This window comes from Heteronotia binoei, chromosome 7 (genome assembly GCF_032191835.1).
Source record: "Heteronotia binoei isolate CCM8104 ecotype False Entrance Well chromosome 7, APGP_CSIRO_Hbin_v1, whole genome shotgun sequence".
In the NCBI taxonomy this organism is placed as follows: Eukaryota; Metazoa; Chordata; class Lepidosauria; order Squamata; family Gekkonidae; genus Heteronotia; species Heteronotia binoei.
Genome location: NC_083229.1, coordinates 39,758,410 through 39,779,637, shown reverse-complemented (window position 1 = coordinate 39,779,637; position 21,228 = coordinate 39,758,410). Strand labels below are relative to the sequence as shown.

Sequence of the window (21,228 nt, the reverse complement as noted above, 5' to 3'; positions counted from 1 at the left end):
TTGAGCGTATTTATGGTGAAAACCTATTAGCATCTAACAGCTTTTAAGCTTTTAATGGTATGATCCATTACCAGACAAAAATGTTAGCTGCATTCTTTCAGTAAATGAAGGATTAAATGCTATTTTATAGAAAGAACATAATTATTCTTATTAATGTGATATCTGAAAAGCATTTTGTATAATTAGGTGGTGCTCTGAGTCTTTATATAAAATAAGTTTTAAAAAAAATACTTCCTGCAGATGCTTGTCTGAACTTACATGCTCAGAGCAATATTGCGTAGAATTATTTCAAAAGAACTTATTGAAATGATTTGATGTTTCTTTTATAAGAAAATCCATTGCATCAACAGTGTTCACAGAATGATGCAGCAGGTTTCAATGGTAATAACTGACACCACTCAGCTGCTTTCAATACAGTCAGATTGAGAGCACTCACATCTTACTGTGTCAGTATGTGTTCATATTGTATGTAAATACAATGGGTAATCTCATTAACGAGAAACACAAACTAAGAAATGTGTTCCTTACCAAAGTCATTGGCCAACAACAGATGGCTAGCTCAGGGCAGCATGAAGCCGCTCCAAAAGAGCCAGCCAGAAATGGAGTGGCCGGGAGCCTCCAGACAGCACGTGGCCTGCCCCCAGAACTGGGACGGGCTGCGCACACCTCAGAGGAGCTTCTGGAGCGCTCGTGCACCTCCTGGCCACTCCCCAGGTGCTTCCAGCCATCCAGATGGCTGGGAAGTGCCTCAAAGCCATCTCAGAATTTAGGCACCACTTTGTAAGAGGTGTCTTTCCAAGGCAGTTTTGATCCAGCCCTGGGCAGGCTGTGGTCAGGATGGGGACGTGAGGCAGATGTGCATGTGTGGATGCACTTTTTCAGTCCACCTGCCTCCCATCCCTGGGGCTTCTTAAACTGCCCATCTGTTATCACCCAACGAGAACCTCTTTCCAAGTTGCTGCCATGACTTGGAAGTGGTACTTTTCCCACTTATATTTCTTAAATAACTCCACCCCTTGTCCCTTGCAGCACTTTATGCCTTGACCTACATCCCAGTGGTTTTACCTCTCTCCCCCTTACAAACCCAAGCTCTTTTGTGAAGCCTTTAGCTTAATCCTATGGTATGTATCCCAACTGAAGTGAAAACTAGGTATGTGCATTTGCTCATGTTCATGTCTTGCCCTTCTCTGTTGTCTCCTTTTTCTTTCCTGTCTTAGTGTAGACTATAAACTCTTTGGGGCACAGACTTGCATTGTGTTTATGTTCGACTTGATGCATACTGATGACACTCTGTGAATGATACCAAGAAGGGGACCCATGAAGACTCAAGGGGAAGGGGGAATCCCATCCCCCACCAGTCCCTGTTCAACCCAGTGCTGGGTTTAATTTCTCCTCCTGTGCCATCTCATAGTTCCTAATGTGTACAGTCCTCACTTTTCCCAAATTTTCTGCTTTTCCATTTTCCTCCATCTGGTTCCTTTTCCTTCTTGTACCCATGTTCACCATTGTCCCTGTGCTGGCTCTGCTTCTTCCTTACTCTAAGACCTACTCCCCCCTCCTCCAGTTCTTTTCATTGCCGTGGCTGTTGCCACTACAACACTGTGGATGACTAAAGCAACCCCTCACAATGGTGAGGCCTCTGACTCACGCTGTGTTTTAGAGGAATCTGCAGAAGATGCAGTGTTGCCAAGCATTCAGCAAGCCATCTGCCACCTAATATTTTTCAGAGGGCACTAAACTCTACAATTATTTCTCCATAACATGACACAGAGAGCTCATGATTGTGATGAGTTGCCTAGGCAATTAAAAACAGTGACTGAGATCTTGTGAGGCATTCACTCATGAGGAGATTGCTGTCTTCAAGGAAATTTGTTCCCTTTTGTGATGCCTCCAAATGTATTACTTGGGGGGAGGGGCTTTTAATGTTTTATAGTTTTGGATTTATTTATTTATTTTACAAACATGAAGGTTTCCCAGAACTTGCAGAAACATCTCTTCTAGCTCACTGTGGCCACACAGGGTTTTTTTTTGGGGGGGGGGGGAGGTTAGGGTTAGGGTTAGACTTCTGCAGTCCTTCTGCTGCCCTGGAAACACCAATAGTAGCCCTCCAGACACCAAACAGAAGTGGTCCTTGTATGGCATGGAAGAAAGCGTGAAAGAGCTGAGGTCAGAGGTAGAAGAGGATGAGGGAGAGGAGGGGTGCATGCCAGCGGTGGTGCAGGAAAGAGAGGAAGTGAAGATCTGAGGCTTAGGAAGTAAAGGAGGATGATAACCTCTTGATAGAAGCAGAAGGAATTTTGGGAAACCGGCACATGAGGCAGTCAGAAGGAGGCCAGCAGATGAGGCCAGGTCAAAAAGGGGGACCCCAGGAGGACCAGAAGTCAGTGATTGCAAGGTTAGAAGGAAAAGGAGAGTGAGCTTCCTTGAGTCAGCTGGAGACTCACCATGGCTTTGGCATCTTAAGCCCACGGGGGAGCCACTCTACCACATCACAAATTCACAAAACAAACCGGTTTGGCAAACAGGATAGTTGGTGAAAGCTTGTGGTTTGTGAGACCCCACAAACCTGGATGACCCTCCGTATTCCCCGTTCATTCCAATCCCTTTTAGATATATGGTGTCAGTAGGCATGGACTTGGTCCCACTCCCAAGTGATCAGAGAACATGATCACAAGATGCAGGTTTACCAAAGGATGCCAGGGTGTTTAAATTCATTTGATGCTTTTTTACTTGATGGGACCCAATAAGGGAGGAGGCTAGTTTCAAGAACATTCTCCCACTGCTGAAGCCAAACCAGTGAGAGTGAGGCAGACTTGCTATTCTTGGGTAAGACTGACCAGAGAATGAGCCATCTGTAATAGCTAACAGATTATGTCCAGGATAGCCAGAAGCAAGGCAGTGAAGTTTGAAGTTCAAACATAAAAATGCTGGCATTGGAAGGGCAACACAGGCATCAGAAATAGATGCAAGAGTACAACACTATTGAATTTTAAGACATTAGGGATGGTGACCCTTTTTGCTCTGGACTCCATTAACCTTCTCTGCTGTCCTTATAACAGATGATTATTTTGAATGAAAGCATGAGAAACAACTATAGGAGCCGGTCACTCTCTTTGCACTTTAAGCACACTTCCTGGCCTTGTAAGTCAAGAGTGTAAGATGAAGAGCAGAGGATCCACTAGTTCATGGGAAATATACCCAAATTCAGATTCTTATGCTCCTTATTCTACCAAAAGAAAAAATCTCTCTCTCTCTCTCTCCCCCCCCCCCCCCCCCCCTCTCTCTCTCTCTCTCTCTCTCTCTCTCTCTCTCTATATATATATATATATATATATATATATATATATACACACACACACATATACATATACACATGAGGGTTGCCACACCCCTGCTAGGGACGGGGGGGGGGGAGTCGGGGGACCCCCGACTTTTGTAGGGTACCTCCCACCACCAGTCAGCTGGCCGGAAAGGGGAAATCTCTCCTCCAACTGGCCCAAATGGCAACATGATGACATTACCCAGAAGTGATGTCATCATGTTGCTGACATTGCATGGTGATGATCTAGTTTTGGGACAAAACTCTATGGTAAAATTGGCTACAAACTATAGAGTTTTCCCCAAAACTAGAGCATCGCATATACCCCAATGTCAGCAATGTGTGCAGCAAAAGATTCTGGAAAGGACCCAGGATCCCCTCACCAGCTGCAAGGTAGGACCTGGCAACCCTAAGACACATATAGACACACATACACAAGTGGTGACCTGTGATACTCAGCTTCTGCCACTAGAATGCAACACTCTGCTCCAACTCACACCGTTCACTGACATCAATGCTGGTGAGCCCAGCGAGGCTTGGACCATTGCAATTCCTGAAGCCCTTTATCTTCAAAGCTTCTGTTGTAGAGATGCCACACTCTGCCCCCGCAATGACATGAAAGCAGGAGGGCCCAGGGCAGTTCTAGGCCTCTGCTGTGGCTCCCACAGCCCTTCACCCTCAAAGCTTCTGCCATTGGGACACCACACACACACCCAAGACATCAATGCCAGCAAACTTGTGTGGCTCTAGACCTCCACCACCAGGCCATGTGGCTCCTGAAGCCCTCCATCCTCAATGACTCTGCTTTTGGGATGCCAGGCTCTCCTGACATCAATGCTGGTGAGCCCATTGTGGCTCCAGATATCAACTGCCATGGCTTCCCCACCACCACCACCACTGAGATTCCAAAAAAAGGTAGGTGCTTGTTATCACATGCACAGGAAACACTTTTCTCCTATGTAATTTTTTTGCCTATTTCAGATAAGTACATTTTTTACCTAATGGGTTTTTCCCCAAATTTGAAGAAAAATCTTCTTTTATCTCATTGTAGGCCTGATCAGCAGATTTAAGGATTCACAGATCTTATCCCCCTTTTTAGCTGTCTTTATTTACTCATACATGGCTGACAAAATGATGTATTTTAAGATGGAAGCCATGAAAACCTGAGCACCCTATTTTTAGGACGATTATATGAGCCATGTAAAGATTGTCAGATGTTCATATGGATTTAATCAAAGTCAAGGAAAGAAGTATGCTCATAAAATTCCCATAATGAATTTGCTCAACTTTTCTCCACAGGTGCTAGCTTGCATGATGACATCACGAGATACTTCTGGTTTCATCATTCCCAGGGGGACACAATGACAGTTCAGGATCCAACTCAGATGAATCTCTGTGCTGCTTTTTGGGCTGTTGTGTCCTACGTAATTGCTGACATGGAGGAGAGGGTGCCAGTTTAATGCTGTTTTTGTATTTTTAGTAGAACAAAGAAGAAACATTAATCTTTTCTACTATATACCAGAGATATTTTTTACTCACGTGGCTTAAAGCTGTTGTGAAACTCTGTATTCTTTTTTAAAAAAACTGACTTTGTTTCTCTTATTTGAACTCAGAGCACATCCACTATATTACGCAGACCTGTTTCTATTTGCTGATTTAATACCTTCCACTTGAGATGTTCATCTTCTGCCATTTGTATTAAATTCTTCTGTAGTTTGCTATTGCTAGTTTCCGCTCAACAGTGACATAAGAGCCATTGGTGAATAAGTGAACCTGTTTATCTGCTAGTTACTGATAATGTGTGCTTTTGAGGGAGAAGCAGAAAAAAAAAAAGAATTAAAAAGCAAATACTTCCCAATTAACAGTTGTGAATATAATGATAAAGGAAAGGGAAAGGAGAATGCCTATCTCATATTTTAAATGCAGAGGGGATATGAATGCTTTTAATCTTCCATCAACTTTTTGGAAGTTCAAAACTAGGGCTGCCAAAACCCTAGTAGGAGATCCCCCACCCCCAGGCCCTGTTGCCCACCACCATTTTGGAATGGCAGCAGGGTGTGTGGGGGGAGACTAAAATGCAGCCTTATGTACTTACCAGAAGTTCTTACCATAAGTTTTACCATAGAGTTTCTGTCAAGTTGGCATCTCTGGCAAGAACCTCCAGTAAGTACACAAGGCTACATTTTAAAGAACTTTTTCTCCATGATGACACTACATCCATATCATGTTTGAATTTTAAAAAGATGAAATATGAACACATGCATCGCTTAGGGATGAAGAGAAAGATTGGGGGCTCTACTGGCACACACAAGGGTGCTGGGGGGGAAGGGTAACATGCCCAGGATGAGAGGCTGTGCATGAGAAATGCTAGGACTGTTTCAAACTGTGCACCCTTTTTTCTGGTGCTAGAAGTGACCGCACACACCTAGGTATTTGTTTTTAAAAATCAGGACTAAAATATTGTTATATAATATATCAATATACCATTACAATAATGATAGTTTTAGCAGGTACTCTGAATTCCCAGCTTTTTTCTTTTAAAGTAAGTATCTATCCTCTTTCCCTTGTTGAGATATAAAGGAAAAGGCATATCTCTGCAAGGAAAAAAGCTAAATATTTACTTAAAAAAAAAAAGCTGGGGATTCAGAGTACATACTAAAGCTAAGGGGATATGAGTGAGTGTGGATGTGTACATTCTTATATCTCTATATTGATATAAGGGTTGTATTTTGATTGAAAACAAAACCCACTAATCTTTAGGGCAGAAGTGGGAAGGAGAGGGAGTGGCCTGATGATAACAGCAGTCCAATCATCAAAAAGTGGGCTGGAGATGGGTGGGAATGATTGGGACAAAGAAAACCTACAAAAACATCCCATAAAGAGAAAGGTGATTCTAGACTAGCTTCCAGGCAAAAATACTGACGTCAAAGTGGTCTTGAAATGAAGGAAAGGTCAAAGGTTTGGCACACCAGACTTGGCCTGAATTCATCTATAGACTTAGAAGACAGTCTTAAGTCTTTGTGTACTTTGCCTTATGCAAGAGAGCTGATGCTCTTAGAATGTTACCTTTCACCTCCTTCCTGGAACACACGTTTGTGTTAGAGCTAAAGATAAACATCTGTATCCTTGTTCTGCATGCTTGTAGTAAAGAGAAGTGTATAAAATAAATGACCACTGTCAGAGAGACAGACCGGTGCGTAGAACCTCAATCGTGTGTCATGATTCCTTCATTGAAAGAACCAGAAGGGTGCAAAAATGCATGCAGAAATCAGAGGATAAAGTGAAGCTGTGTGAGGCCAAACCAATTTTAAAAACTCACATGGAAAACCCTTAAATCATTTCCACCCTAAGTTTGAGGTGCATGTCAGCGGTGGGATGCTAGGCTCTCTTGACATCAATGCTGGTAATTCCAAGCTGCTGTTGGAATTAGCTTTGTTTAAAGGGTAGCCTGGCACACAGTTACACCACAATCCCTGCTCAAAGGTTATTATACCCACAGAGCATTTTTTTCGTAACTTAACTAGCCCACTGTTTTTCAAAAATTGCTGACCTCCTTGCCAAATATTGGTGGCTTTGGGGTTTGTTGGTGCCAAATTTGAAATTTTGGCATGGGATGCCATTAGCATAGTCTGCTAGCTTTTTGCAAAGTAAAGTAATTTTACATAATTTCACATAATGATGTACAACTGCATAATAATGGCCTAGCCAAAAGTGGAAACAGACTCATGCGTCATTGCTGCAATCACTTCCGCAGCAGAAACTGCTGGCTGTGTATTTATTTATGCTTCATTCATAAAGATCTGAAACGCTTCCATTTGCTGCTCGTGAATATCAAAGTGATCTTGACATCCATATCTGCCTCATGAAATATACATCCCGTTCAAATGTACCCAAATGACTAATTTTCTGCTCTTTTAAAGATTAGCATAATAAAAATCTCATGACAACACTAGATAGAAATGTTACCATTAATCGTGGCTTGAAGGGAGCTGTGTTTCCTGCACAGAAATTAACAAAGCACACGTCCCAATTTTCCCTAATGGATTGGGGAGTCGAAGACATTTCTCTAACCAGCAAGTGTGCCTTGTGCTTGTGCTTCCTTCTCTGAGCTAGAAATCAAATCATGTCTTTTAAAATGAAACAGAAGCTGCTGATGAGCAGCACAAGTGCTGAACAGAGAGTGCTGAATGCAAATTTAAGACAACTGGTCTATTACTTCCAGGTTATTAAATATGCACCAACATCATGGAAACACTTTTGTTGTTGTTGTTCTCTTTAAAACCCCAGAATTGGATAAGATGTTATAGGAGAATGAGGAGGGCTGCCCATTGCAACATTTTAACATGACAAAAAAGACTAGAAGGATTATTCTGAATTTGTGCATGTTAGTCCAGGATAACTGTGGTTAATCGAGTAGAGTTACCAGCCTCAAGGTGGCACCTGAAGTTCTCCCAGGATTATAAAAGATTTCCAGACTACAGAGATCAGCTCCCCTGCAAGAAATGACAACTTTGGAGGGTGGATCCTATGATATCCAACCCCACTTAGTTCTCTCCCCTCCCCGTCCCTTCTCCAGACTCTGCCTTCCTTAGACACTAACCCCAAATCTCCAGGAATTTCCCAAGCTGGAATTGGTAGCCATAGTCAAGAGGAGATGTTATGTGCATGGAGTTGCATCTCCATGTTTATGTGTAATTGTCATTTGTCTCAGAGTTTACAAGGGCCTTTGGTATATACCCAGTGAAAAGCCTAAGATAAAGGGTCTTATTCATATGTGACCAACCCCACCCACTGGTGACTACTTCCAGCTTCAAGGTCAGTATTGGTCAGCCACCCACTTGCTGATCCTTTCTTTTTTCCTCCCAGCTCGAGATGGAACTTGCAACCTTCTCAATAAAAAGCAAATACTCTGCCAATGAGCCATAGCCTCATCCCATGAGAAAATAGGAAGTGTTCTCAGAAACTTTTCTTGGCCTTCTTAATTAGTCCATTTAAAACTTTGCATATCAATCATATTTGCCATAGCAACAGCAAGTTGCTTGACTCAGCCAAAGGGTGAAAGAAAGATGTGTGCCTTTAATTGTGGACATATGGCTTCTTGGTGCATATTTTCAAGTCCCCACCTTCATACTTTATGTGTTTATTTGAGGAAATATCATTGGCAGGGTCAGCCCTAAACTGTCTGGCACCCTAGGCAAGGCTAACTTCTGGTTCCCCCCCTCCCCCCCCACCCGCACTGATAAGACCAAGGAGGGGAAAAATACTTCAGAGAGTATATAATTTCTAAGTAGGGTTGCCAGGTCCCCCCGACCACTGGTGGGGAATGAGGGGGTAGGGTTACCAAAATCCAGGTTAGGAAACTCCTGGAGATTTGGGGATGGAGTCTGGAAAGGACAGGGCTTTCAGGGCGGGGGAGGGGGTACAATGCTACAGAGTCCATCTTTCAAAGCATTCATTTTCTCCAGGAAAACTGATATCTGTAGTCTGCAGATGAGCTGTAATTCCAGGGGATCTCCAGGTCTGACCTGGAGGCTGGCATCCTTATTTTTAAAGCCAACTCTGGGGCACGGGGGTGTAACCCTGGCAGCCTCAGCCACCTGTGGAAGCCAGCAACTGGAGTATTTCCTTGCTCTTCTGTCCTTCACTGGAATATATTACAGCTCTTCTAGCAACCAAGGATGATCATATCAGAGGGATAGCCTCAGGAGTCTTCTGGCTGTGACAAGTTTTTATCTAGCATACACAGTAGAATAAAAACTTGTTTTCACAAGACTCCTGTTTATTTTTGATAGAGGGTGTGATTTGCTTCACTCTAAATTTCCTGCATTACGCTTTCCCCAGCAAATTTCCTGACTAGTATTTCTTTTCTTTTTCTCTCCTGGTCTGCCACTAGGATGTAACTCCACTGAGGCCAGCATTGCATAGTTCCCAATTTGGGGTTATAATTATGACAAGAAACCGGCAATTTTTAATCTCTCCTTACAAGTAGTGCTAGCAATAGCAAACACAAACACAGTGCTTTACTTTCCCAAATAAAATCTCTGAGCTAGTGTTGGGAATGAGCAGAGGGAAATTTCACAGCAACTTCCACTGTAGTTGTTTTTCTGCCATAGACATGTTTTGATTCCTAGGGCTGATATCTTTAATTCTCACTGCCAAAAAAGAGAGAGATAAATTGCAAATGAAACTCACATGCAATGGGGAGTTTGATATAATACCGTTTTAAAAATAATTATGATTGGACAGATATGCAAGTTGCATTTGGATGTGTTTGAACATATATTTCTGCCTGCGTAGTGGGAAACCCTCTGAATAGAGGAATGATTTTTTGTAACTCAGTTTCCATTTTTATGGAATATTTTAAATTTATCTTTATGATCATTTTGAGGAAAGCAATTTAATGTACATAAGCAACTTCTTATCTTGCCCAGATTCCCACAGACATACAATTCTAGCCATTCTTTTTGTCAGTTAGCAGTATTTTCCTAGACTGCCCACTTGGAAATTATAAAATCTACAGTTTTGAGACACTAGGAGCCATACTAAAAGTCTATTGTACCGAGGAGGCTTTGTGATTGATCCCTCATTGAAACTGTGCTAGAGCAAGAGTAGAAGTCTGGGGCTGGAATGGTTTTGTCAAAAGTACCTTCAAATTGCAGCCCACTTGTGACAACTCCATTGGGTTTTCAAGGCAAGAGACAAACAGAGATGGTTTGCCATTGTCTACCTCTGCCTAGCAAGCCTGGATTTCCTCAGTAGTCTCCCATCCAAGTGCTAACCAGAGCCAAACCTGCTCAACTTCCAAGCCCTGATGAGATTGGGCTAGCCTGAGCTATCCAGGTTAGGGCATGGGGCCTGAACAATGTATTAATTACCAATCTGGAAACAGTTCAAAATCAATGTCTTTTTTTACAATTTTTTTTAACAATCCTAGTATTGCCTTGATGCGGCCTGAATTCAAGCTTCCTTAAATAAGGACCTGGGTGCACATGACTTTGATCAACTTTGCAAGCAGATGAAACTTCCAGCCTCTAAATCTCAAGGCAGTGCTTCAGCCTTCTGCAGAATGACAATACCTAGGTCACCAGATATAATAGTATCCTCAATTGCTATTCCAATTGACCCACAGGAGGGCCCTCAGGTTAGTCCAAAACTCTGTGATTTCTGATGCCTCAGCTGATAGGCATACAATAGTGGAAAGTACCATCCAGTCACAGAACCCTAATGGCAGCCCCAGACGGTTTTCAAGAGGTGGTATCCAGGGGTCATTTTGTAGAAAAATAGGTGGTGGAGCTCATCCAGGGATTGTTATGCAGCTGCACCTACTATTCAATGGACAAGGTGGGAAGCAGGAGGTAGAACTCTCAGAAGGTTCTGGAGCTGTGCTCATGTGAGCTCCCGCTGAATCTGAGGCCTGGTGGTATCAATGAGTACAAGCCTGAAACCCCATGGATTCCCAGGGCTAGTGTACACAACAAACCAAACCTTTATAAAAATATATGAAGTTTGTTAGTTTCTGAAATAGTTCTATTTCTAGGTAACACAACACTCTAAAATCCTTGCAGCAAAGAAAAACTAACTTTTCTAACACACTTATACCTTGTATTAGATGGCACAGTCTTCAAGTCCCAAAAAGTCAAAGGCCATGGCTTAAGCTTTTTCTATGTAGCTGTCCATTGCAATGTGAGCATATCATACTTCAGGCCTGAGTCTACCAGAATCACCAAAGTTCGACTCCTTCTCTCAGGTTCTTACCTCAAGTATAGCCTCAAGCCAACTGGCATCAGGTGATGGTAACAATCCAATCAGGACACATTCTCATTGGAATCCTCTGGAACACTACTTCATCGCTCTTGATTTTGCCCTTCCATCCTGTGACCATTCTTCTCAAGAAGAGCTAATTATCACTTTCCTAACTCTGGTCTTCAAGATGATAAAGGCCATGTAGGCAGAAAGGCCCGATTGCTAATCCTTACAAGATGGAATAAGCCTGTTAATATTCACATTAACCCTTTGGGAGAAATCCAGAGTGCTTTGCCTCACACATGTTTGGCCATTCAGAGGTGCTTTGCCATTGCCTGTCTCTGTGTCATGACCCTGGTATTCCTTGGAAGTCTCCCATGCAAATACTAGTCAGGGCTGACTCTGCTTAGCTTTAGAGATCTGACAAGATCAGGCCAGCAGGGCAGGGCAGAGATGGAATACTTGACTCCCAATTTTCTCCCTGGTCTAAATGGTTTAAAGTGGATCACAACAGAGCCCGCTATCTGTCCAACATCATGTTATATAATCTAACAGCAGCCTTTACATATGTTTGTTTTCAGAGCATGCAATCAGCCATGTTAGCAGGATGATACTCTCATATACAGGTTACCCAGCTGTGACGGAACGGCCCTGGTTTGCCTACCAGACCCCGTTCCCCTTTTTGGAGGGAGCTATTTCTCCTCTGGCCACTTGGGCTCGCTGCCACCACCTGCTCAGTCTAGGGTTCGGATTGAGAGGAACAGGACTCCCAATCCCCCTCTCCAGCTCTGAGGCCAGGCCTCAAGGTCCTCTGCCACCCTGTACTTGGGTATCACAGAGACCACAGCACTTCTTCGGGGAAACCCTGGAGGATTGGCACCTTATCCAACCACAGGCCTTTCCCCTTTCCCCGGGGCCTCCTTCATAAAGTGTGGTCTAAAGCGGTTGGGGATCTATGTGGTACAAAGTTTGACTGCCAGCATTCAAAACAGTAAAAATATTTAATTAGAAGAGAAAAAGAAAAGAAAAGAAACAAAAGCAGTTGCATGTGAAAGTTTAGCACAGCACCCAAGCAGCAACCAGAATGACAAATAAAAGGTGGATTTAAATGCATCCTCCCGTCCCTGGTCTAAACTTGCCCTGCCTTGTGGATGACTTAGTCTGACTGCCTGGGGTCCTCTTCCTCTTGAGTAGGCCTCTCCCACAGTCAGGAGCCCACAGACTGACAACCTCTCTCCTTGAGGACCAGCTGAGAACTGACCTTTTCCCGCCTCACTCCAATAAAACAAAAGAACTTCATGCCCCTCTAGGAGGCTTTTGCCCTAGAGTTGATGGTTTAACTCCGGAAGGAAGGGTGGAGTGAAGGGAAGGCTAGGCCCCAAAGCCTGCCTAGCAGTTTCATGTTCCCTCCCAACCAAGCACCACCATTAACTAAGATGACGTTTCTCCACACCAGCATACATGTATTTGTGGTTGTAAGAGACAGTCAGGGACCAGGTCAGCGGGTAAAAAAAAGGGACCACTTTAAATTTTGTCACCATTATCACCTTAGGAGAACCTTGTCAGAAATAATGAAGGCACTTTTAGTGTTTTAAAGTTCAAACCAAATAATAGATTTATTATGTACAGAAAGGCTAGGAAGGGAGAAAATAATATCAGATCAATTTGTATATAAAAATCATTTGACAGGCAGAAAATCAAGTAATAATAAACTCAAGAGCACTAGAGAATACTTCGTATGTTGGCAGGCTGGTATTGTAATATAAAAACAGTGTTTCCCTCACACTGTATAACATTCACTCTAGAAAGACTTTTATAGTTGGCTTTGGCTTTTCAAATATACTTTCACACACTATCTCACTCACACAGAGGACTGACTGTGCTTGTGTCAGATCTTCCCTTCACAGACCCTTTCCCCTAGCAAATATTAGGCTGTAGAGCTATACCCTGGATGCTAACACCCTTGAGGGCTCTTCACACTAGCACTTCATTCTCTTGTGTTAAGTCCCCTTATCCAGCTAGGATCTTTGTCTTTCTGGGATTTCCACACAGCCACAAGAACCTTTTGTTCCTCTCATAGTGTGTGTGTGTGTGGGTGGGTGTTCTATCTTAGAACCAGGAGTCTGCCCTTTGGTCTGACAGAACTCCTCAGCAGAGCCTTAAAGTCTCACTCTGCCTTGTGACACTCTGTGCCACAGCCTTGAGAGTTTTCCCCAGAAAGAACCAGGCCTCATTTTGGGTAGGAGGTTACAGGAGCCCCAGAACCTCTACATTTTATTGTGCTCTTTCTCCCCCGCCTTCCCCCAATACTTGCTTCTGGGCTCCATTGTTCAAACCCCCTGTGAAAATTTTGCTGAACTCTAAGATTTGACAAACTTTATAACATTTTGTAATCCCCCCCCCCCCCTAAAAAATAGGAAAATAACCAAAACATATAAAGCAGACAGATGGAAATCTCCATCATGCTACTGTGGCTGCATAGAGAAAGCAATTTTAAAAGTATGATGGGAGTAAGGTTTTATTATGAAAGTCTGCTCTCAGATCCAACTTCTACTAAACTGAAAACAAGAGATTTTTCCTCTTGGCTGCCTCTTTCCACTTGATACATTCATTACCATGGAAGCGGCTCAGCCAATCAGAGTGAGCTTCTCAACTCTCACTCAGGCAGACTGCTTTCAGTCCATCACAGTGGTGGATTAGAGGTTGAGGTTCCTGCACTGTCCTCTGTATTTGGAACCCAGACAGAAATTTCCTGCAGCTATTTTAGCAAATCTGTCTTTGTGAACAGTTGTGGAGAAAATAACATTCCTTCTAATGGATGCAGACCCACATGTTACCCTTATGTTACACAGCTTAATATGTTGTGGCAATCAAGAAAATGAGTGTAGAAGTTGTGTCTCAAAGTCATTCTTTTAAAGTAACATAACTAATTTTTAACATGTGGAATATTTAACACTTAGACTCATAATTGTTTGGGTAGGATGATGGTTGGCAACCTATCTTGTTTTTATTTGTCAACTTCCGTAATTCATGTTTTACGTAGTCTAATTTTGTAAGAGCCTTTGGCCATGTGCAATTTTTAAAAGCTGCCTATGTGCCTACCAGTATTAATATATTATCCCTCTGCCCTAATTGGTGCAATTGGTTATGAAAGAATTATTAGAATATTAATAATGTTGTGCCATGCGCAAAATATATTCTCACAATACTTTTGTGGGATAGGCCACATTTCCCATATATGAGAATTTATTTATTTATTTGGATTTCTATTTCACTCTCCTCACAAGCAGGCTCAGGGCGGATCACAAAAAGAAGACAGCACAACAATAATTTAATTATTGTTAAAACAATCTAATTTAAAGGCAGGTATCACTGTTGGTTAAAAAGCAAAGTACCCCTCCTCTTCTTTGTGACATGTGATAATGAAAATGAATGGTATCAATTTACCATATAATACCCTACAATATATACATCCAGAAACTTTTGTTGTCACTGATAGTTGTTGACATCATGCCTTGCATTTCCATTGCTATGTTATATGGAGGAGGAAGGAGATTAGAGTTTTCAGGCTGTGCCTGGGAACTAGCAGGAGGTTTAGGGGTGGGGACATGTGGGTGACATCAAATGTGTCATTACATCACTTCCAGGGAAAATCCCAAAATGACTGAGGCTATCTTTAGGAAATGCCAGAGCCTCTATTATAAAACATAGAGTTTCTCACTATTCCTAGGGCTAGTCTTTGTCACTTCTGGGTTTTCCACAGAAGTGACATAACAATGTGAGGGATTTTAAAAAAAATCTGCTTCAGCCAAATGACAGCGGTTAATGGGACCAGGGGGCAGGGGATACTTCAGAATAACTGGGGCACTGGCAAACTTGAGGGAGACTTTGATGTGGGCTCCATATAACAGTTTCATAAATGAAACTCTACAATCACTGGTGAATGTGCTATACTTACAATAATATGAGAACAGCCTCACTTTATTTTTTGATAATTTGAAGTGACGCTGTGGATTCTCTGACTCCTATATAAAGTCCAAACCAAACTGCTCTTCTCATACTACCTGGTGTTGGCTCCAGGTAGGTAACTCCAGAAGAGTAAAATTTGATGATGGGACTTCCCTGCCTCCCCCTCCTGCTTAAGCACTGAGCTCCCTGAGGAACCCTCAGGAGTGGGTGGCAAAGTGGAAATCTGTTGTGGAAGGAAGAAATCAGTTACAAACTCCCTTACCCTCCTCCATCAGAGGGAGTGCTGTTCTTGAGGTTGCCAGATCAGTCAAAATCAGTGAGACTTTTCTTCTCCAAATAAAAAATAAACTCTTTTGCTTTAGGATGCATTTTGGAGTTGTATCACTTGGAGTATCACTTCTCATCGTTTAATCTTGACTATATCCAAGAGAAGACTTTTAAGTCTTGTTGCAGATTTTGCCTCCACAGTGAAATCTTTTGTCTTTTCCTCCACTTTTGTTCCTTGACTAAAATCTGAAATGTCACCCCACTTTATCTCTTGCATCCGTCTACAAAATGTGATGGGCAAAACCTATTTATGAAGCTCCCATTTGCATAGGCCTAGTTTAAACATGTCATTGAATGTATGTCGAACGGCAGCTTTGATTCCAGCTCCCCCTTCCCTATCCATGACATCTAGTAGGACTTACCTACAATGACATCACTGGCTGCTGTTGACAAGGAAATGTGGCGTGTGCAATAGCTTCACAAACTGGTAAGTACTACTAAACACAATAGAAGGGAATTAGATAAACACTGAGCTTCCCATTCTCTTTTGTCTAGGGCCAGGCCAAGAGCATGCACATTTCCTTGAAACTTTTTTGCAGGCATTTTAAAGGCAAGCCTTCTGGGCCCATGCTTGTGAGCAGATTCTTTTTCAGATGTATGAGACCTGCCAGCACTTGAGAGCTGCCTCAGCCAGTCATGTAACACCTGGCAATTGGAATTATATGTCATTAATAATTAGCCCACTTGGATATCGCTGAAACTCAGAGATGCCATCAGGATGCAATTTACAGTGTTGTCACCATATTGTGAAATCATGGAAATAAAATGTTTTTCATGGTTCATATATCTACATTTCAGAAATGTGTCCAAGCAGGCAGAATAGAGAATTTTTTTTTAAAGTGCCAATATGTTCAAATTGAAAGATTCATTTGTTTTATGTTCTCTGCTAGGTGTCAATGAAAGTTGTCTTCATTTTTCAGGTGTCACAATCTGCCTGACGTAGTGGTTTAAATAAGACATCAGCTTCACCAAAGAAGCTTCAGAGATACTCATTCCCTCTATAGACAGCATCCTAAGCATTGTTGATTCACATCTAAGGGAAGAATCCATTCCAGAAACAGGAATAAAGCTTTTGGCATCCATCACGTCAGTTTTGTCAACTGAAACCTTTTAAAGACTTTAGGCAAATGCAGATGACTGTTTACCACCTGGCAGCTGCTTACTGTGAGCTGTATGGAGAGCCAGTTGTTTGTTGGGCCCTAATGAGAATGTACTGAATGACTCAGATTTCTGTTGTCATTGCCATACATGTGGAAATGCACTTCAGCATCTCCAACAGAAAGTAGGAAGAGCATCCTATCGGATGCCACATGGCAGAATGCTCATGGAAGGGCATATGGGTTGCAGCCTATTGATAATTTCTACTGATTCCTCCACTCCCACTGGAGATTTCTGCCCCCATGCTGAGAGTCCCCCATCCCTGAGAAGCGCACGGGGGGTGGCATTTGGGGCTGTGGTAGAAGGTGGGAAGTGAGAATGTCATGTTGGAAATCCTTTTGTCAGCTGTAATTTTGAGCAGAACCCAATCTGATGTGTGCACAGCCTGAGACATTTTGGTGGCTGAAGAAGGTAATACAAATGGCATTTGCGGTACTAAAAAATACTAACCTGTCACCAGAAGAGCCACTTAAGTTGGAAGAAGGCTTCTTCAGCTTAAGACTTTGTTAGTGGAGTCGTAAGATTGGAGTAGGATCCACCCCATTGTACACCCTTTAATGGCGCATCAAAATCTGATTCCCTACAGCCTGAAGACTGAGCATACACTTTTGCATACCCACGTATGCCTCTACCTGCTCTGTGTGTGCACACAATCCAGCTAATGGCTTCCAACTGTGCTTCTCCCCTGTTGCATCAGGATGGTGGCAGTATGTTAACATAATGCAATAACTGAGTGGGAATCTGTGGCGAGGCAAAGTTTGCTTTGTCACATGGCTAGATGCAGCTGCAGCAGCCTGCAATGAGTTCAAAGTGGCCCCCACATTGCAAATGGTCATCCATATCCACTGTATAAACTCGATAGGGATCAGCCGATTAAAAGCAACAAACGTTTTAATGTCTGGGTTTGTTTTTGTTCTCTCTCTGGGAAAAGGCATGATAATCTTACTTTAAAATGAAATCTAAAATTCAAGAAGATAAGTGTCTTTGAAATTATGCTTTGGAGAAGTATGAGAAACACACAACCAATATGTCATCTCAAGATAAGCATCCATCAGATTTATTGCAGAGCTGGTTTAAGAACCAAAAACAAATGTGAATAGACAGTGCTGTGAATAATTTTTATTAAGTTTTGTTTTCTGCTTCCTTTCTTCAAAGAAAAGCAGCAGAAATGCGATTTTTTTTAAAAAAACACACCCTATTTTGTCATTAAAATAGAATGAACATGAAACACATTTTTTTAAAAAAGAATAAGTCTTGTTAACAATAGTTAGTGGAGAAAAAATAGTTCAGACCAGTGGAAATAGTGTTTTCATTTATGTTTTCAATTAATTAAAATGGAAAAAATGCATACCTAAAGCAAACAATACAAAAAAAATAAGAAGTAGAAAATAAAAAAAAGGATATTGGGTTGTATTCAGAAGTGCCCTTCTGTTAATTCAGGGGTAAGCAAGCGTAATGTCTACCTGTGAATGTGTTCATGTGCCAGCAAACAAAAGTGGTGTGTGAAAGCTGTACTTGGCCAGAAATTCCTGGAGCAAGAGTGCTGCCTGATTTGGACTGTCTGGGAGGCAGTGGGAAATATAAGCCTGGTGCTTTTTTTTGTATAGCCAGCCCCACTTCATGAATGAACCAGTCAGTGAGATAAAAAGGGCAAGGATGGAAAGGAGCAGGAGGAGGAGATTGGATTTATATCCCACCCTTCACTCGGAGTCTCAGAGCAGTTTACAATCTCCCTCCCTTCCTCCCCTCACAACAGACACTCTGTGAGGTAGGTGGGGCTGAGAAAGCAGCACTGAGAGAATGATGACTGATCCAAGGTCATACAGCAGCTACATGTGAAGTAGTGGAGAATCAAATCCAGTTCTCCCAGATCAGAGTCCATACTCCTAACCACTACACCAAACTGGCTCAGAGAAGGAAAGCTGTACAGCTCACCCTCCAACTAGAAAAACACAGTTCTTTTTACTTGATCTCTCAGCATGTAACAAAGATGACAGATGAGGGATAGAGATAGTGAAGTCATATGAGAATGCACATGCACAGAACATTTGAACTATATCACTCTTGACGCATCTACAATGGTTAACAATTTATTTCTGGGCTCTATTCAAGATGCTGGTGTTGACCTTTAGAGACCGATATGGCTTAGGATAAGCATAACTGAAGGACAGCTTTCTTCCATATGAACCTACTTGATTATTAAAGTAGGGTTGACAATCCCCAGGTGGGGGTAGGGAATCCCCTGGTTTGGAGGCCCTCCCCCCGCTTCAGGGTCATCAGAAAGCAGGGGGAGGGGAGGAAAATGTCTGCTGGGAACTCTATTATCCCCATAGAAAATAATGGAAAATTGATCTGCAGGTATCTGGGGAGGCTGTTTTTTTTAGGTAGATGCACCATATTTTCAGTATAGCATCCAGTGGGTCCCCCCAAAACACCCTCCAAGTTTCAACATGATTGGACCAGGGAATCCAATTCTATGAGCTTTCAAAAAAGGTGCCTCTGTCCTTCACTATTTCCTATGGAAGGAAGGCATTTAAAAGGTGTGCAGTCTCTTTAAATGTGATGGCCAGAACTCCCTTTGGAGTTCAGTTATGCTTGTCACACCTTTGCTACTGGCTCTACCACAATTTCTCCTGGCCCCACCCCCAAAGTTCCCAGATATTTCTTGATTTGGACTTGGCAACCCTATGTTAAAGTCTTCCAAGTCCCTATCTTGGGCACCCCTACCTTCTGCAGTTAGGCAAGTGGCAACTTAAGAGGAGGTCTTCCTGGCCTTGGCACCAAATCTATAGAATTCTCTCCCCAGGGATGTTTGTTTGTTCCTCTTTGTCACAGTTTTCCACCAGCAAGTGATGACCTTTTTTTAGTTTGTTTCATTTGACATTCCTTCAACGATCTCCTTTCTGCCAATGTTTTAATTTCTGTTTTATATGGTTTGGGTATTTATGTTAGTTTTGGCTTTGTTTTTACAAACTGGTTTTATGATTTGTTTTCATCATGTTTTTAACTATTAGTGGCCCTAACTGAACAGAAAGGCAGCACATAAATTTTGAATATATATATATATATATATATATATATATATATATATATATATATATATATATATATATATATATATTTGTGAATCAGCTTTAAACATTTTTTGGGGGGGAGATCTTTTAAAATATTTGAGTGTGCTATTTGCAATTTGAGAACAAGCTGCAATTCCAGATAGAGCAGTGAACAAGAGTCCCTGTTCCAAACTTTGTTCAGGAGAGTTCCTTAGAAGCTTATCAAAGCTTCTGCCATCCATAGATCAATCACTGCAGGCAAGCAGCCTTGAAACAGTATTGTCAGCTATTACTGTGTCCTTCCCTTGGTTTCAGACACAAGGAAGCAAGTACTGCATGTGGACTTAGGGTGCATCTCATGAAAGCCAAACTACACATAATGTTGAAGTTCCAGACATGTTATTAGAAACATGTTATTAAAACAGGTTGTTTGGAGATTTAACATGCAGTGAACCCAGAGCACTGGGGAAAGGAATTTAACACACCATTCTCACCCCCTTACCACTGTTTGTAAAGTTAAGTTGCATGTTTAGACTGGGCTGGGTTTTACATACCTAATTAGGAACCAGGTATTCAAAGTGGCAAGTAGTATAGCATTAGTTACTGCATGAGTTCCTTCAGAAAAATCACACAAACAAGGGTTTAAAGAAAATGAGTAACATAGGGAGCAAGTTCATTCATGTCTACTCAAAAGTAAGTCCCATTTCATACACTGGGGCTTACTCCCAAGAAAGTGTTCTCAGGAGGATTGCAACCTAAGTCACTAGGATTGCAATGAGGAAAATGATGCTACAGACTTGATCTATTCATGGATCTTCCGAATTGTGTCTGGTTTGAAAAAGTCACTAATGATGAATCTTACATTTGTCCAAAAGAACATAAAAGTAGACATAAAAATCCTTCTTTATCGATGCAAAGACTATACAAGGGATACAGGGGGATACAGACAAAACAAATTGAGGGATACAGACAAAACAAATCCAGTCCTCCAGAGTACAAACTCTCCCTTCTCCTTCCCCCCTCTGGGCTGCCCTCCACTTTTTTTGCTTGTGGGGAAAGCTACCCTTTTAGAAGCATGTTTTTAATCTCCCACACCCAACTCCAGGTGGTTTATATTATATATGACACATACCAAAAACTAAAGGGAGGACGGACAGCAGTGCTTGCGGAGAGCACAGTTCCCACAAATACGTCAGAATTAATCTGACAGCAACAACTGTTCTCTAGCACAATGACGTGTGGCCTTTCTGCAAGATGTCCTACTCAAATTTGCCTCTTTTAAAAGAGGCATATTAAATCATCCACTTCAGTGTTTTAGAAAGAATGCACATGTCCTTCACATATATGGTTGCCAACTCCAGATTGGAAAATTCCTGAAGATTTGGGGGAGGACAGCTTGGGAAGGGAAGGGAGCTCAGTAGGCTATGATGCCATAAAAACCACACTCCAGAGCAGCCATGTCCTCTAGGGGAACTGATTTCTGTCATCTGAAGACTGGTTGTAATTCCAGGAGTTCTTCAGGCAACCCTATTCCCAGAACGAGAGAGAGAGAGTTTACAAAATGGCAGCAGGGTTGCCAATCCCCAGTTGGGGGTAGGAATAAACCAGAAAAGGTTTCCTGCCACTCTCTGCCATGCTTCTCTGTTTGGTTTGCACAAT

General features: G+C 42.2%; 1 protein-coding gene across 3 annotated transcripts in view; it reads left to right on the top strand.

Moving 5' to 3' along the window:
* CPQ (carboxypeptidase Q) overlaps window positions 1-6,528 on the top strand; it is a 272,969-nt gene extending 266,441 nt beyond the window's left edge. For all 3 annotated transcript variants that reach the window (XM_060243464.1, XM_060243462.1, XM_060243463.1), the window contains exon 9: window positions 4,619-6,528. In XM_060243464.1, the coding sequence (XP_060099447.1) occupies window positions 4,619-4,779 (161 nt within the window). In that variant the 3' untranslated portion in view covers window positions 4,780-6,528. The remainder of the gene's footprint in view (window positions 1-4,618) is intronic.
* The last annotated feature ends 14,700 nt before the right edge of the window (window positions 6,529-21,228 follow it).